Below are 19,222 nucleotides of genomic sequence, written 5' to 3'. Positions count from 1 at the left end.
AAACAAAACACAATGAATTAATGTGTTTTAAAGTATTTTATAGTGCTACACAAATGCTAACAATGCATATAGGCTCTCTAAACCTGGCTTATGGAATATAGATTATGAAACGTTCATTTCTCCTCCTTACCAAGATGACAGTACATAGCAACATTCAAACACGCTTACCAACATATACCAACGTACACTAATACTTCCCAAAACTTCTTAAAACACACACACATGCTCATACTGACGTACATCCGACGATAAATTACATTTACCTCAGCTAATAACAGTTATTAATAAATATAATCTAGTTCTGTGTCGTATCGCGTTCATTCAAATAGCAATAACTTTGTAACAAATTTTAAATGTCACTTGAAATTGGAAAGTAAACTAGAAAGTAAAAGAGCAATAAAACTGACGGTGTAGATGCAAAAAAGACATGCTTGCATTCTCACATCCATGCATGAATGGACAGACAGACAGACAGACATACAGACAGACAGACAGACAGACAGATAAATAGATAGATAGATAGATAGACGCCCACAGGCATGCATGCACACACAAAATTGCATACATGCATTTAATTTGATTTAATTTTAAAGAAGATTTCGCGCGTGTGTTTTTAAAACAATTAGACGTGTAGACATGTCACCATCACTGTTTTGGTAATAAGCATATTGCGTCCCTTTTGCGCCTTTAGCTTGTCATGCTTACACAGTTAGTATCAATCTTCTAGCGAATATGCGATTTCACGAAACCATTTCTTTAGTGGGAAGAGGAAAAGCCCGACAAAATAAATATACTTCGTTTTCCCATACAGACGAACCTTTGCATGTTTGGTTTACTCGTTTACTCGTTGCGAGATCTCTTAAAATGGGTTTGCTAAAGAAAACAAGTGAGCTTTCCTCAATAGGTTTCTTTAAGAAGGTACATGGAAGAGTTGACATTACTAACGACTGTCGGTCAGAACCCCTTTATTGCGTCATACTTATGACTATGATTGAAAGTCTAGTGAGCTAATGTTCAAAATAATCCAGCTAAACAGCAAGTTTACAAAACATTGGCTCAAAATATATACACATTTAAGCACTTATAAAGTGACTGATTTACCTTCAGGCTTGTATGCAGATACACGTGCTAAGAATCCAATACATTCTATCGACCTATCGGACGTAAACTGTATCCATGCATTCGGTGACCCACAGAAGGGCCTCGGTAATTCATCACCAGAATGCCTATAGATTACTGTTGTCCCCGTCTCTGGCCCAAGTCCATGTCCGGCCGACATGAATTCTTTGCCTGCTTTGCCTGTAAAGCTAATGAAGGCGACTTTTAAAATGACGTCATAAGGCGCCGACAAAGTCAAGAAATAATTCAGGCAGCTGCAATACTGATTCGGGAAAATTGGAGTGGTGACCATGTATGAGTCACCTGGCAGTAAATTTAATCTTTTTGAGTAGTTGAATGCCTGCCTTTGTGTAGTTGTGTTGAAGACCACTGAAGCTTCTCTAGACTCTACCATAGTAAAAGAAAGAAACAATGTTTGTTATGGTATTACTCAAATTATCGTAAAATGAAAATGAAACGATTGCAATTAACTATTTTGGTTTTTACTATGATGTCAGATGCGAGTCATACTATATTTGGTCGACTTCTTTTATAAACTGTAATTGCCATTTGCACAAGCCAAGTTCACCTTCTCTTGACATTAAAACCGCGATTATCTCCTGGCCACTCCATATTACGAATTCCCCGTCCATATCATCAGTTTTGTTGTGTCGAAACTGTCTTAGGTCGGTTATTGATGTGCTTATCAGCATAAACAAATATTGTTTGGATTGTATGTGTCCCGCGATCGAAACCTGACATTCTCAAAAATCATTTACATTTACATACACCAGCATACTTTTAGTCATTGTTTTAACTTTATCATCAATGCAGTGTTCCTGTTACCATAGTATAACGTCACACTATTGGTGTGCGACTACGATATATCATACTCCACATGTGGTCATACGGGACCCGGACTACCTTTAATGTAAACAACTTTACAAAATCAGTTTTTTAAATTGATCTATTTTTTGTTCGTGGAACGCAAAACTGTGAGCGTATTAGGGAAATATGGGTATGAGGATATATGTGTAGAATACAAATACGGTCGTTACTAATTTGTTTATGTATCTTTATGCGGTGGGAAAAAGTGTAGTCTGCTGTCACTTTTGGCGATGAGGTGAACAAGGCATTGATAATGTCGACAACGGAGCAGCGTTAGGTAATGTCAGCGAGTGAGTACTTAGGAAAATAACGAATTATTGCAAATGGCTTGTGCATGTGATAAGTGAGTATATTATTTCTAATAATTATTCTATCTAACATGGTATGTCATATGTTTTGATCCGCAATCCATTACTGCCATTACTTCGAGAAACGTTTATACGACCAAGATTTAGAACAACTCTTCTTGGTCGCCAGAGATTTCTTTCGCCTTGCCCAAGTCAACATGTAAGCCTATTCAGGTGTGGACCTTTTCATTGCCTCTTAAGATTTTATTTTTGAATTTTAATGGCACACTACCTGCAGGCCGCAGATGTAAGGTTTCATCACACTGCAAGGAGTGTCATCCCATCGATGCCCTAAAGCGGCCCTACATAAAGAGAATTACAATATTATACCACATTTCCATCTGCTGATAAGGCTCCCTTTTTGTAGGTTTTTGTTTGCTTTTTTACCAGAGTTATCAACTTTCAACTCTCAAGGCGTTTGGTATTATCCATCGAGGCCACGTATAATCATTTCAGGGAGTTGGGATCAGGGAGGATTAACTTCCTTGCTCCTTCGACGTAGTGCATTACAGCCAAACTCAATGTTCAGGATAAGAAATTGCTTAAAATACGATGGAGCAATGCTGCTACTGTATGTACAAATTCTGGCTATAAAAATGTATCAACACGTTCGAGACTTAATGTTCTGACAAGGTTTTGTTTTTCAGTAACACCGCTTTTAGATTATATTTTCGCAAACATATAAAGGTATGAAAACGGGTAAGAATACGGTATATCCATCTCAGGGATATGTTTCTACGTTTTGATCTGTTGATCTGTATACTAGCTTACCAAAGTTGGAGACATCGACCACTTCCATTAGATTCTCCTGGCGCCCAGGGGTTATAGCCAGTCAAATCATCGCCATCGGTTGTTACCCACATGTTGTCACTATTTTGATAGCCGTTTATCCAGATGTCTGTATTGCTGTATCCATGACTGTTGAGTAGCGAGACCAATTGCGTGTGTATCGATTCGCTAAGATCTTTCACCAATACCATTCCGTTTTCCCTGCAGGAAGCTTGTGCTTCAGCGAACATTTTCCTTTCATCAAATAGCACCGTATTCTCAGCTAAACAAATTTCTACCAAAAAAATGTACGTTTGTAGTTTTCCATCACTGCTTACACTTTGTGCTGGATATGGCTCCAGCACAACGTTCAATGAAAAACACTAAACTAGGGGTGTTAATGAAGAACAGCGTAAAACCTAAAACTAAAACTTATGTGTAATTACGAACAATAGCAACAGTTTCGGGATTTATTTCTTCAAAGAATATCGAAGTCTCTTTAAACTTGTGTGTGTGTATGTATGTATTTATGTGTGTGTGTATGTATGTATGTATGTATGTATGTATGTATGTATGTATGTATGTATGTGTGTGTGTATGTATGTATGTACGTACGTACGTACGTACGTACGTACGTATGTATGTTTGTGTGTATGTATGTATGTATGTATGTATGTATGTATGTATGTATGTATGTATGTATGTATGTATGTATGTATGTATGTATGTATGTATGTATGTATGTATGTATGTATGTATGTATGTATGTATGTATGTATGTATGTATGTATGTATGTATGTATGTATTTATGTATGTGTGTGTGTGTGTGTATGTACGTATGTATGTACGTATGTATGTATATGTGTGTGTATGTATGTATGTATGTATGTATGTATGTATGTATGTATGTATGTATGTATGTATGTATGTATGTATGTATGTATGTATGTATGTATGTATGTATGTATGTATGTATGTATGTATGTATGTATGTATGTATGTATGTATGTATGTATGTATGTATGTATGTATGTATGTATGTATACATACATACATACATACATACATACGTACGTACGTACGTACGTACGTACGTACGTACGTACGTACGTACGTACGTATGTATGTATGTATGTATGTATGTATGTATGTATGTATGTATGTATGTATGTATGTATGTATGTATGTATGTATGTATGTATGTATGTATGTATGTATGTATGTATGTATGTATGTATGTATGTATGTATGTATGTGTGTGTATGTATGTACGTACGTACGTACGTACGTACGTACGTATGTATGTATGTATGTGTGTATGTATGTATGTATGTATGTATGTATGTATGTATGTATGTATGTATGTATGTATGTATGTATGTATGTATGTATGTATGTATGTATGTATGTATGTATGTATGTATGTATGTATGTATGTATGTATGTATGTATGTATGTATGTATGTATGTATGTATGTATTTATGTATGTACGTACGTATGTATGTATGTATGTATGTATGTATGTATGTATGTATGTATGTATGTATGTATGTATGTATGTATGTATGTATGTATGTATGTATGTATGTATGTATGTATGTATGTATGTATGTATGTATGTATGTATGTATGTATGTATGTATGTATATGAATATGTATGTATATATATATGTATGTATGTATGTTTGTTGTATGTATGTATGTTTGTTGTATGTATGTATGTATGTATGTATGTATGTATGTATGTATGTATGTATGTATGTATGTATGTATGTATGTATGTATGTATGTATGTATGTATGTATGTATGTATGTATGTATGTATGTATGTATGTATGTGTGTATGTATGTATCTATGTATCTATGTATCTATGTATGTATTTGGTATATTTATAGTATTAGCTTGTACTCTGTGTATGTGTCTTTCTGCATTTCATTGTACCAAAGTAAGACCACTTTTAAATGTAAATAAATTTACATGTCTACCTTGTATGCAGTTATGGTAGCAGAGAAACCGTACGCTTCTATCGCTTGATCAGATGTAAAGTTTATCCATACATTCGGTGACCCAGAGAATGACCTTGGTAATTCATCACCAGAATGCCGTGAGATTACTGTGGTTCCAGTCTCGTGTTTAAGTCCAAGTCCGGCCGACATGACATCGTATACGTATTCGGTTTGAAAGTTGTGGAAGTTTACTCGGATAATGACGTCTTCGGGTACGGAAATAGTCCAGAGACAGCTGAGCAAGCTGTCGTAGTGGTCAGGAAAATTTGGTGTGGTCAGTTTCAATGTGCTTCCTACAGATAAATGGAACCTGCCATGACAATCTGATGTCTGGATTGTTGAGTTGGTGGCCATTGATGCTTCCGTTGACTCTGTTACAAAGGAAGAAAAACAGTAGTATGTTTGTGGCCATTAACACAAATATCAATAACATTTTAACAAATCAAAACTTCTCTGAATTAGATTACCATCAATTTTCATTAAAATATATGAGTTATTTATTCATTGACATATTAATGCTTCCATTCGATCATTCATTAATTCATACCTTCATTTATCCATTTACTCATGCATTCATTCATCCATCCATTCTTTCATTCACTCTACTTTTGAATAGATTATGGAACATTCGGGGAATATGGCAAACGACTTAAGTTTAGCCGAGATATTTTTTATATGTGACAGTTTCTGTTTAAGGTGTTGCAAACCCATTCCTACAACTGTTCTGGAAGTGCTTAGTCGGTACTTCTGTACTAGACCACATAAATTCGCAGTACTATCAATTTCTGACCAGAAAAGACTGAAATTGTTTTGATATCTTAGGGGTATTATATACCCCAACCTGAAAAGTTCATAGAGTGTATACTGCGGTTTTGTTCGGGACAAAGTCGCACTAGCATTGGGTAAAATGCTTGATATACGTTTAGTTCTCTTACGTATATTGACGTATATGGAACAAAATATTAATTGCATACGTAACGTATATCTTTGTATATGGAACATTCCAATACGTTGATATGCGTAGCGTATATCTATGCAGATCATGAGTATACGTAATGCAGATCTTTGCACACTAAGTGTACACTGTAGTTTTGCATTTTATTAGTATACGTACGTGTATACTTAACGTATTTGACACATGTACAGAATCAGTATATGTGTATATATTGATGTATATCAAGCATTTTGCCCAGTGATAGTGAAGTGTCGCTGTGAGTGTATTCATGAAGTGACGAGGCTATTTATGCGTCGTTGCAATGCAAATATACAATTTCATAAGAAAATTACTTAAGTGCAATAATTTCTTCGATAGGATATGTCACTGAAGTTTTGAAATACTTTCATCGCGGGATGTCGGGGCAATAACCAGTGTGGCTGCCCAGAAGTCAGGATCCCGACTAGGTGAATTGCGTCACCATGACGTGTTGTTCAATGAATAGTATCCGATAGTTGTCCGACAACTTTATCAATAACTTTGAGAAAATTCATTATTTTCGTAAATTCATAGGCAATAAAGTTTCAACGGCAATTCAAGCGCGACCATATAGCAATTGCTTGTATTAATTAAATGGCTTACTATATATGTCAACGTCATTCTGCTATACTGCGTGCATATCAGAGTACTCTCTATTAGTCAGAGCTTGCTCCTGAAAAACTTTGCAAATAGCCGGCCGAAGCATGTCTAAGTCACAGCTCAAGACATAAAAGACATAGTAAACCACTGCATATCGGATCTTATCGTAAACAGTGCACACACAGGTTAGTGGCTAAAGAACCAAATGATGTCTCCTCGTACAACCACTGGGGCAAAACTGTCCCCAAGTTTCTTGAAAAACTCCTTTTAAATTATTTAAATTTGACTTATCTATGCAGGAAGTAAGATAATTAATAGTCGCACCAGCGGCTTACTGACTACACATGCGCCGGTTAATATACTATTCGAATAACCGGGAGTATACTCGACCAAATATGTTGGGCGCCGGCGTTATTTGAGAGTTTATAAAGAAGTAAATACGAAACTTGCGAAGTATTATTTTTAACACGCCATTAATAAAATATATCACTGCCATAAGCCAGCAAATATTATTCCGCTCCTCTTAACCAATACACGATATCGTTACCACTACGCCTAAAATTAGAATAGAGAGAGAAAGTTGTCGTGCATATGATTAGGATACACGCCAGGAATGCAAGGATCGAATTTATAAGGGCGCCCTCTCTATCTACATCTTGATGCTTAAATTGCGAGTTTTTATAATAAACGGAACACTGGTTTTCAGCTTGAAATCGGAAATTAGGCATTACAGTTGCAACAACAATGATGGCACAATACGTCCCTTATTAAACACAATGGGATGCTATCATGGTATGAAATGCAAACTTAGGTCCTATCTTTTGACAGATTAAACAGAAAATCTGTACCTTCACAGGTGTGACAAAGCGTGTGTTATCTGTCTTCATAATAGGGTAAACTGGGTGTGAATTTATTGTTCACGCTATACGGAATCGTCGTACTAATGTATATATCAAGTAACAATGAATTTTCTATTTTATTTTTTCTTATTACTTACTATATATCTTGGTTGAATACAATAATTGACCATGTAAGCGTCGACTGTGCATCTTCAAACCGAAATGAAGTTTCTAATGCTATCTTATGACGCGGCACCAGAGGCTAAAATCTATATGATATTACTAACATGTGAGGTATTTTTTTGTGTTTGGATTATATCACAGGGTAGAGCACTCGCTGGAGAATACTTATGTTGAGCTGTTAATAGACCTTCAAAACAGCACATAAATTAAGCGGTGACTAAATCAGTTGTATGTGACAGGCAGGCCAAAAGCTACTAAGGTCTCTTGGCATGTTGTTTTTTAATTCCTATTAATGTCGAGAAACGTGTCAATGCTTCTACCGTGACGTTTACCAATTAAAACTTTTGAACATTCTTCGTTTTCGCTCAAAGGAGAACATTCTAAAATTTAAAGCAGCTTATAAAGTGACAGGTCTACCTTCGTGTGCAGATATGAGTGCTGAAAATCCTACATCCTCTATCGATCCATCAGATGTAAAGCTTATCCATACATTCGGTGACCCAGAGAATGACCTTGGTAATTCATCACCAGAATGCCGTGAGATTACTGTTCTTCCAGTAACTGGTCCTAGTCCACTACCGGCCGACACGACATCAAATAAGGTTTCAGTTTGAAAGCTAAGGAAAGCTACCCTGATAATGACGTTATCTGGTGCGGAAATTGTCCAAAGACAGTTGAGATAGCTTTCATAGTTCCTTGGAAAGTTTGGAGTGGTTAGTGACATTGTGTCACCTGCTGATAAATGGAACGGTCTGGTACAGTCAGGGGTTTCTCTTTGTATGGTTGTCTCGATAACCGTTGAAGCTATGAAAAAAAATGAAGAAAAATGGTTAAGTACCTTTATTCAAAATATCAATAATATTTGACAAAATATTTTTTCAGCGTAATTGTTGATGAGGCTCGGAAATTTTACGATAATATATATATGAAACTTGATTACCTTCGATGTTCGTTTCCAAGGTACAAGTGAAAGTATTACATGGTATGCATAACAACAGTCCCTATGGACAAGATGTCTCACTCTTTTAAAGGGACATTAGCTGTATCTGTTGACTAATTTTTCACTACTCTGTTTCAATGTATCAACGGCATAATTTTACTATAATCCCATCATCATGACCAATGCCCGGTGTCTTGCTTGTCAACACAGCCTGTATATGTGAAATGACCATTGTTATTGTTGATAAATGTATTCTAGTCCGGACCTGAATACAAACTTTAAACAATAACAATGCAGATTATACGCATATAAGGTATATTTATGAGCTAAATATTAGGAATTCCTCCATGGTTCATAAATTCACACGAGAAACTGCAGATGATACACAGAAACAAACAAAATAAAAATGACCAAAGTTACAGCTAATGGATTTTAATGAACCATTAATAAGAACAATGTGATTGTGAAATTTTAGTGCATGTTGCTTCTGATACTGAATTATCATAGAGAAACAGAAAAGTATCAGGAACGTATCATGCTTTTCATATGAACTGCACATTTCATAATGATTAGTACACTTTGCAAAAGGGACTTTGAACTTAAAGACTTCAAGATATTTCTTACATATATCTGTGATACATTAAAATACTACGCCCGAAGGGCGCGCCGAATAATATCAAACATCCAGATATCTCTGATATATATCTCATATATGAACGTCATGCGGATGAAGGGTATGAAAACTATGTTGATACTTTAAAGTAATGCGCCCAAAGGGCGCGCCGAAAAATTTGATATATATATATGTCTGATATATTAAAGGTTCTAGCTTGGATTGGCTCTGAAAATTATGTCTTATCATTATTAAAGTTATGCGCCCAAAGGGAGCGCCAAAATGCAACTGAATGATGAAATTTGTGGCTTGCACGATGCATTTAGGCAAGTATGAGCCTGTGTCAAAATTCAAAAACTTACTGACCCCCCCCCCCATTGGGCATTTCAAAAATACGGTGACCCCCCTATCACCAAAGTCAAAAACAGGGTGACCCCTCCCCATGAATCCACCGCCCCCCAGGCCGAAGAAACTGACGAGTCCCTAATGCTATCTGGAGAAAAACTGACTTTGACCTCATTGATTTGGGATCAGAGGGGTTTAACGAAAGAAAATGTGTTGCACACATTATTAGACACTACTTGAGATGAAAGCTGGTGGGCGAAGATCCACCCTGACCACTCTGATCTTCATTTTTTTTCAATTGGAGACAATCTGATATTAATTGGCCGGATGACAAAAAGGAGTACAAACTTGTTTGTGAGAAGGAGATTGAGAATTTGGATCTGATGACATGGGAGTGTTACTTGAATTCTGTGAACTGTTATAATTTTATTTTCTACTCTCCTTTGAGAAATTCTTGGATGGAGAGGAGGAGTTGAATTTCCCTGCACTATTTCGGTATGAAAAGAACTGAGATGGTTTCCCGGTTTGCTGACAAATAAAGTTTCATTGGTCAATGGATAATCATCAGTCAAACATGCAGCAGCCTCTAAATTACCTGTCATTTGTTCATCGATAAATGTTTTGACGTCACTTTGAATCCACCTTTTAAATTCCTCAATGAAAATGATCTGCCGTAACTTTGAATGATCTTGACAAACGCTCTCAGAAGAATACCAACGGTTAAACAGTTGTTCCTTTGTTCGAGCAAATTGAACATAAGGTTGATCTTTCACTTTTTGAAAGTCCATAAATTTGTGATGATAAGCTTCCGACACAAACTCATACCCCGTGAGAATAAATTCATAATCTGAAGCCCGTTCTACTGACAACTAAATGTAAATTGCTCTGGCTTTACCCACAAAAGCACTCTACAAGAGAATAGACCATGACCTTTGAGCAATTCCGGACTCTATGCAATTTTCTAAAAATGAGGAAAATATTTGCCGACATTCGTTTCTTGAAAGCGTGCTACTATCCTGAATAGTAAAGTGATGTCAAACTTGTCTGAAGAGGAAATTTTTCCTAGGTTTAGAAGCTCTAAACGTTTTACTTCTATATGTAGTCGTTGCAGTTCTATACTTTTCAGCTAAATACTTTGTACTGCACCGGAGAATTATTTCCCTATCCAGAGCTTTCCACAACTATCCAGCCGTCTTTATCAATGGTGTTGATTAGCACCACTGCGCATGCGTGATCATCGTTATCCCAGATTCGAGGACGTTGATACCCTCCGCCATCCTCAAATCTGGGATAATATCCATTCTTCGAATCCAGGGATAATATTTTAAGATCACGCATGCGCAGTGGTGCTAATGAACACCATTGCTAAAGACGGCTGGATAGTTGTCAAAAGCTCTGGATAGAGAAATAATTCTTCGGTGCAGTACAAAGTATTTCGCTACAAGAGTATACTATGTCTGCACAAATGAGTCTGCATCGTTGCAGTTCTATAATCTTACTTTTTTTCTTGTCGTTCCCCTTTTTCCTTTCCCTCTCTTTCTCTCTCTGTCTTTGTTCAATCTATTTTTAACTTTTCCAGTCTTTCATTTCTTTTCTGTCTTACTAATATTTGTAATTCTTTTTTCTCTCTGTCTTTCTTCCATTTGCATTTGTAATCCATTGTCTTTCATTTTCAATTCAAACTTCTCAAGTTCTAATCTGAAGTGATCCCCAAAGTCTAATCTAACTCTTACCGTCCAGTATTTATACTAAAATGATTCCATTCCGAAGATATCAGAACAAAAACTAGAATTTTTGTTGATATGACGAATACCATTCTAAAAATATCTTCACTTGTAGTAAACATGACCTCTAGAAATTTCAACAAATATGTAATTTAATTCAGGGTCATGGAAGAGAATGACCCTTATCATGACCTTCAAAATGTTCTAGACTAATTTAACTCAGGTCATGGCAGGTAGATAATGACCTACTTAACAATGTTCATCAACCTATCATCTACTCACCACCACAATCCAATTCATCGGAATTGTCTTCACAGTCATTTACTCCATCGCATTTATAGCTTGAAGGAATGCATTCGTCGTTATCGCATTGGTATTCTTCACTGTCACAGTTCTCCCACTGGTCACCTGAAATTTATATCAAGAGATTGTTCAATTTACTACTGCTACCATGACATTTTTTCTACTGCAGTGATGTAGCTATTGTCTCTGACAATTGTACTAGTTGAACGTGACATCATTGCACTCTAGTCAAATATATCGCAGAAGGCACGTCGCGCGCTTAATAAATGCTGCTGATTTCAGATGCAAAACTTTATGTTCTTACAGCAAAAGTGTGAGATGAATTTTTTGACATCCACTGCCACGTATCACCAAAGTTTGTATTGTATGTCTCGATGTGGATGTCGGCTGGTTTGCTTTACAGATTCTTCGGTAAGGTTGCTACTCTTGCAGTTAAATTTCTTATAACAGATGGCAACAGTAAAGTTGTCTCAATTGAGGCGAAATAATTAATAAATTCGGTAACGAGACTCTAAAAATGACACGAGTGAAATAAACATCAAAATGTGTTTGTCTACGCTCTATGTGCAGGCTTCATACAAAAGCGTAATGGCCGGATATGTTGGGGTAAGGCCTGCCGCACATGAGAGAAATTAGCTCAGCTAAATTACATTCAAGACTGTTTTACTCTTAGGCAAGGGAAAATTTTCGTGAGCATTGAATACAAAGTCGGCTGATATTCAATACACGGCGAAGGCGCTGTAAGCATTAGAAAGCCATACCAACCTATCTTGTCTGCTATGTAGCTTTACGGCCTTTGCCTAGTATCGCACCACAAGAGTTCTGTAATATGGGCCGGGCTACAGTGGTCATTTTGCTCTTGTCATGCGATCTCCAGAAGCGCACTTAGTGAAATCGGCGCTGGGGAAAATCACTTTCTCTGGCGCACACGGTGAGTATTTTGCCTCGCGAGGCAAAAAAAAAAATTATCAAGCATGTTGATTTTTTTGCCCAACGACTCGAACGGATAAAATCTAACGAAAAATCGCCCACATAAGAGAGTAAAATTGCTGAGCTAACAGCCCCGAACAAAATTTTGTTCGGCTAATTTCTCTCGTGTACGGCAGGTTTAACGTCGGCCATCATTCTGTGTCACAAATTTTTTAACGAAGATGAACAAAACTTGTCCAATTTAACAGGTTGTAAGAGAGTATGGAGTGTTAAATGCTAAAATAAAATAATAAAAAAGTTAACGTTTCCGTTCGAAATTATGTGTTGCATTGATTATCACAGCATAAAACAATGACTCTTTACAACTTTTATATATTTTAAACGTGAAACCAGCAATAGTTGTCAAAACTCGGGCATTACATGGTGGAAATATTTACGATCAAGTACACCCGTCCCTTCAGCAGATGAAGTTATCTTAATTATTCGGATTATATTTCAAGTAACACGAACATTGTGCTTTATCTGATTTATGCAAACGTGGATAAGAAAATGCACACGATGATGTTATATTGTACATAATTTTAGAACCCATTTGGTCGCGACGGATTCCATTTCTTGTGCAACGGCTGATAAGATATACTTACCGGAGGTAGAGTCTTCTAGATATTCTATATCCGCTATCGTGCCCTCAAACCTGCTTGTTGATGCACGATCTTGTGTCTCTGTGGGAGCAGCGTCAACAGGTTCAAACACACAAACAGATAGGAGAACCAAGGCAAGCAACAAGTGATCCATCTTCCGCCGTGACGCAGGATTCTCTGTCGCTTAAGCGTCGATTCCTTAACTTAAACGAAGTATGTTTCAAATGATAAGATGTAAAATTTAAATACAGTTTGATATTTCTGAGCAGGAAAAGTTTCAGGATTTCCGGAGGTACTATCGTATTATGACCAAAACATTAAAAACAATAATAAAATATATATGACCAGTGAAACCAGTTCGGTGTCATATTCAAGAGCTAGCGGGGGTCGACCACGCAGGCTGTTGATGCTACATTTTAACATGCATAGGGATCAAGTTACTTTGCACTTAACATCGCTGCTATATGTTTAGAAATAAATTTACTGCGTTTTGAAAATCGATATTACATATATATATATATATATATATATATATATATATATATATATATATATATATATATATATATATATATATATATATATATATATATATATATATATATATATATCATATCCATCTTGACAGTCAACAATTTTAACCCTGATGAAGTGGGATTAAGCCCACGAAACGTCGGACAAAAAATTTAGTTTGTAGTGAAGAACACTGTGTCCTAGAGTTGGTGCTGCTTGACCTATCCTGTCAATATATATATATATATATATATATATATATATATATATATATATATATATATATATATATATATTATATATATATATATATATATATATATATATATATATATATATTACATATATTACATATAATATATATATATATATATATATATATATATATATATATATATATATATATATATATATATATATATATATATATATCGAAGTACAGATGTCCTCGTGGAATATAACAGTGTTCGATGCTGAGCAAAGCATTATAAATAATAACACAAATTACTTCAAGTATAAAGAAATGAAATCTTTTACTTAGGTTTCATGCATCCTTCAGACAGAAGGGTAGCCAATCTAGGGTACAATTTTCTACAAAAGCAGACGTCAAAGGAAGTATTGGACTACAAAACAAGCCATATCCTGCAGCTGGTTTCGATTACATTGGCCTGATATGTACACTCTTGTAATTGACTCGAAACGTTTTGAAACAATCGGGTCATGATCCATCTACCCCTCACCCTGGAAACTTTCCAAATGCATTCAAGAGGCATTCAAAGAGCGTAAATATTGAAATCTGTTAACAGTCTAAAATAATGATTGCCTGATGTAGAAATATCGATCATAATTGCGGTTGGGCACATCAAAATAGGCTTCGTCACGGCGAAACTTTACGTATACTAAATGGTTTGCCATTCATATACATGCACGAACATGGTGATTGGCGATTAATGGAGAATTCAAAGTTTGATACATCAACGTTAGTGATGTTTTTGAATTTCGCGGTTGTTGTTTGTTACATTATATAATTATATATAATCCCATGGTAAAATTCCATGGGATTATATATTTATCACATGAACGTCTTCTTATTTTTCTTTTGACGTAGATGGATCAAAATTATTTATTTATTTATTTATTTTTTATTTATACACATTTATTGAGCGGCCGAATTACTTTACAGTAATTTTCATCGGGCTCTTTCGGAAAAAAACTACATGTCACAAATTGCATGAATTTCGTCGCGATTTGTGTTTATTTACGCGGAGTACTTTCATTTAACGGGTAAAGCGGCCCGTCACCCAGGAGATACTTTCATTCATAAATCCCATTAAGTCGAAAATTTGATACATGGAACGGTATCTTTACCACTCAGATATACGGACTCGGTCACGTGAACGTGTCAATCATTGTCTCGCGCTGTCGATGCCAAGGCAAGTCGGCTATCGGTGGACATAGCTTTCACCTCGCTAGCGACGGATAGCCATAGTGATTTAGAATATTTACGAATAGATTTATGAAGTAAAATGCAACGACATGATCGAAACAGTAATTCTCATTCTTAGGGATGCCGTGGCTTTTGAAAATATCACACAAGTTTTCGACCTTGGCGAGCGCGAAAGATTTAGTTCGATGACACACATATTAGGCCACATTGCATGTTTGTTTGTGGCCACAACGCTGCCGTCACCGGTCTCCGCCGGTGTCAACTCGGATCCCGATCTCTCGTCAATGTTTTCTTCTGACGGACTTTTATGTTTGCAGTGACACATATCTCGCCCGTAGATACATCCTAATTTTGTTACTTGACGGAAACTCTGTTCTGTTGTGAGTGTTGTCTGAGTCAACTTTCGAAATACATCGGATTCCACAGCGCTGCACTGCAGAGTTAAAATTACAGCTTGACAGCTGTCTTCGCTACAGCCTTACGCTGCAGGTTTGATTCCAAGCGAGAATTTACGGAACTTTTTGTGTGATGAAGGACATTTATCGTTGTTAGTCGAATGACTTTATGCTTTTGCCTCCCATGTCGTTTTCCCGAAGATTACACTGTACTCATTTATTCAGTTGAACTTATGTTGAGGTGTAGGTTTCGGGTTTATCGCCAGGTACGACGTCCACATTGAGCCTTGCCTTACGACTCGACTGGAGCCTAGCCGCGACGTTACTGAGCCATTAAAATAAAACGATCGACGGTATCCCCATTCGATTCTCGGGAATAGCTATAGTTTTAGCGACTCGAAATTTCGTTGGACATGCCTTCTATGTTTCCATGTGTGGATTTGTCGGGTCACCTTTTTGTAAAAATGTCATGACAGCACGGCATCGATCACGACAAATCGGTCTGTGTCCGTCGCGACGTGCAGGTATGAACGTACCATTGCAGGAAAACAGTATACACATATTGACTGGCCATGAGGGCAACAGCATACGTCTGTACCCCGAGGGACTGTGAGTCACCCCCAAAAACAGACTGTTTCCCGAGGCCGTAGGCTGTTGCCCTAATGGCCAGTCAATATGTGTTTTGTAACACACCTCATCCGTAGTCATACATAAGAACGTACCATACACAAAAGTTGTGGCATGTAAGCTTATGATGTAATATGTTGGAGTGGTTCAGCAGAAAAAGTTTTTCCCGACAGGGTCGCAATACTTCTGCAAAACGTTCAATGCACCTTTGATTATCGTCTTCGTTCGTTTCGAGTCCTTGTTTGAAACCAGAGCATTCAGTTCTTCTTCAGAAAGTAGGATAAACCGAGAAATTTCTCGACTATCGTTTCGCTCGGCCGCAGACGACATCTTTTTTTACATTCCAGTTCGCGCATGCGCTAATGTTTTTTTTTTGACGTCAGCGGGCATCATTTTTCGGCAGGCAGGCAACAGTTCCGACAAATGATGCCTGATGACGTCGTTTACGTGGATCAGCACAAAAAGAACGCATCCCGTGCACGTGACTGTCAATTGGCGAATTAGAACACAGACTGCGGATGAGGTGTGTAACAATTCCAGTTGATGACGTACAACAGGGATAACATGGATTTCTTATCTGTGCTGGTGTACGTCACACGGGTGGAGATACGGGCAGTTCATGTGATAATAAGTATTATATATTTTTAGACAAATAGACAGATCGTTCTGTGTCATGTCTTCTCTTTGTCAGCACGCTTCGTATATGTGCGCATTGTATAACGCGTGTCCTGCATTCATTAAGTATGTCAATAATGGGGTGTGAACGACATAGCCATCGTCAAGTGTGATCTCCTATTATCACGTCACCAGGGTATCTGTAACAGTATTTTTCTGCATAGATTCAGTGTGTTGACTAAGATATTTTCACCTTTCCGGCAAAAAGCTATTGTAATTTGTGTTGTGTGATACCATTAGTTCACCTCTATCTAATATTCGGTTTGTTGTAAACATACAAATCAAATATCCGCAAAGGTTGAAAACTGTCACAAGGTCGTTCTTCGAGTACATTCTATTTTACTAGAGCTTTGCCAATGCAAGTGAATTTTGTGACGTCATACCCCTGATTATTACTGTTAATGCATCAGATTATCACGCCATTGTGGCCTCACAGGGAGCAAAGCAATGCAAGGTTTCTGTCTCTAAACAAATAAAGGAGTAGGCTTTCTGAAAAGAGGGTAATTGTTGGGCAAAAAATGTACACTGTATTACATTGAATGTTGAGTTGTAAAGTTGAATTGAGAATCGAAGGGTGAGTAAATATTGTAAAGTTGAATTGAGAATCGAAGGGTGAGTTGTAGTATTGAAAAAATAAGCTCATAATAGTAGGTTTCGCATGGATTGGACACCATTCACGTGGTGTTGTAATACAACAATGCTATAGGGAGACTTTGAGTCATGATCACGCAGTTGACGCGTTTCCCGCAGGACTCCTTTCATGGTTACGAGTGCTTCGGCTTTCCTTTCCCTTTTCAAATTGCACTTAAAACTCCTCTTGACTTCGCAAAGCCTCTTCTGTATGTTGTAGAAAATTTATATCCATTAGCTAACGTGTTTACAAGTGTGAGCAAATGTCGCAGCGATGTCTGTCTGTCTGTCCGTCTGCGCGATATCTCAGGAACGGCTTATTGGATCAGATTCAAATCTGGAATCATAGATTGTGTTTGCAAATTAAAAGAAGTGAATAGTTTTGGTAGGTAAGACTTCCAATTTTGTGCTCATTTGCATAATTAATGACTTTGATAAAAGAGAAATAAATTGAAAACGGCAGCACACAACCGGATGAGATTTGCTGCAAATGTTGATCGCATCAGAATTTACCTGCAATGAAAGACACAAAGGGGTGACATGAAAGTTAACTGCTAATTTAAATATTTGGTGAAAGTCATTGTGCATTTTTATTTCATCCAATTCCTAATTTGCACATTTAATAAAGTTTGCTAATTAGGGATTTATAACTGTATCAAGTCAATCAAAATTGGTGAAACTTGCTTTGTAAGTTGAAGACTACGGCACACCGATTGTTTCCAAATTATTTTTAAAATTAGAGAGGATCAAGAAAAAAATCGTAGGGGTTAAAAAAATGAAAGGGGTGGGGTGGTCATCCAAAATAAAAAAAATAGCTAGGGGTAAATAAAAACGGAGAGGGTACTGTGATAGATAGAGAAAAAATAGTCGGGGTTTACAAAAAAGGGTACATATATATCCGGGGTATTGAAAAAACGATGGAGGGGGGATAACATCCAGAAAAAAAAATCGCTTGGAAAAAACAGTGGGGTGCTATTGTAGTGGTAGATAAAAATTGAAGAAAATCGTTTGTATCATTAAAAACATGAGGGAGGGTTAGGGCTGGTGTAAATGAAAAATGGGTTGGTTAGATATTTGTGAGGATCAGAAAAAAAAGTGAAGGGTGGGAGAATACAATTTTAAAAATGGTTGGGGCAATTAAAATTGGGAAGATCCGGAAAAAACACCGGGGTGAGAAAAAACAGAGTTTATCACCAGTGACTTTGGGAAAAATACGAGCGTATCATGATGCAAAACGTTTCAGTGGCTTTATGAATGTCAGGAAAAAAGAAGAGATATAAAAAGGATACTGAGAAAAAACGAGCAGTGCTTGTTGAAAATGTGGAGTACTTGTTTGATGGGAAAATCAAGATATAGGTTGCTATTTTCCCAATTTTATTTGCCCAATCCCTTTTTCCGAATCACCACAAATATCTAAAATAATTTTACATCTCTATTCTCTCACCTACCACAACAATAGTACCCCCTGTTTTTTACCGTCGCAATTTTTCTCAGGATGTTACCCCACTCCGCTCCTTCATTTTTCAATACCCCAGATTTTTTTCCGGATGTGCTCCCCCTTTTCTATTAACCCCGGCGATTTTTTCTCTGTCTACCACAGTACCCTCTCCCTTTTCATTTACCCTTGCGATTTTTTAACTTGCATGACCCGCCCCCTTCGTTTTTTAACCCCAGCGGTTTTTTTTCTTAATTGTCACAAATATTTAAATATTTTTGAAACAATTGGCCGTATTT

General features: G+C 36.8%; 1 protein-coding gene across 1 annotated transcript; it reads right to left on the bottom strand.

Annotated features, from left to right (window-relative positions):
- Nucleotides 1–11,583: 11,583 nt before the first annotated feature.
- On the bottom strand, nt 11,584–13,450 carry LOC139126118 (low-density lipoprotein receptor-like). The gene is made up of 2 exons (XM_070692170.1): nt 13,205–13,450; nt 11,584–11,735 (listed from the first exon to the last, which is right to left on the bottom strand). Exons 1-2 carry the CDS (start codon nt 13,353–13,355, stop codon nt 11,602–11,604), a joined length of 285 nt encoding a protein of 94 aa, XP_070548271.1. The 5' UTR covers nt 13,356–13,450; the 3' UTR covers nt 11,584–11,601.
- Between the last annotated feature and the right edge of the window lie 5,772 nt (nt 13,451–19,222).

This window comes from Ptychodera flava (genome assembly GCF_041260155.1).
Source record: "Ptychodera flava strain L36383 chromosome 3 unlocalized genomic scaffold, AS_Pfla_20210202 Scaffold_26__1_contigs__length_13983176_pilon, whole genome shotgun sequence".
In the NCBI taxonomy this organism is placed as follows: domain Eukaryota; kingdom Metazoa; phylum Hemichordata; class Enteropneusta; family Ptychoderidae; genus Ptychodera; species Ptychodera flava.
Note: the sequence above shows the minus strand (reverse complement) of the source record. Positions and strands in the feature narration are given on the sequence as shown.

Bases quoted from the DNA above. Each gene is read 5' to 3' on its own strand.
- LOC139126118 (XM_070692170.1), bottom strand. From the start codon at position 13,355: ATGGATCACTTGTTGCTTGCCTTGGTTCTCCTATCTGTTTGTGTGTTT. The intron at 11,736-13,204 runs GTAAGTATATCT...TATAAATTTCAG, and splicing joins TCTAGAAGACTCTACCTCCG to GTGACCAGTGGGAGAACTGT.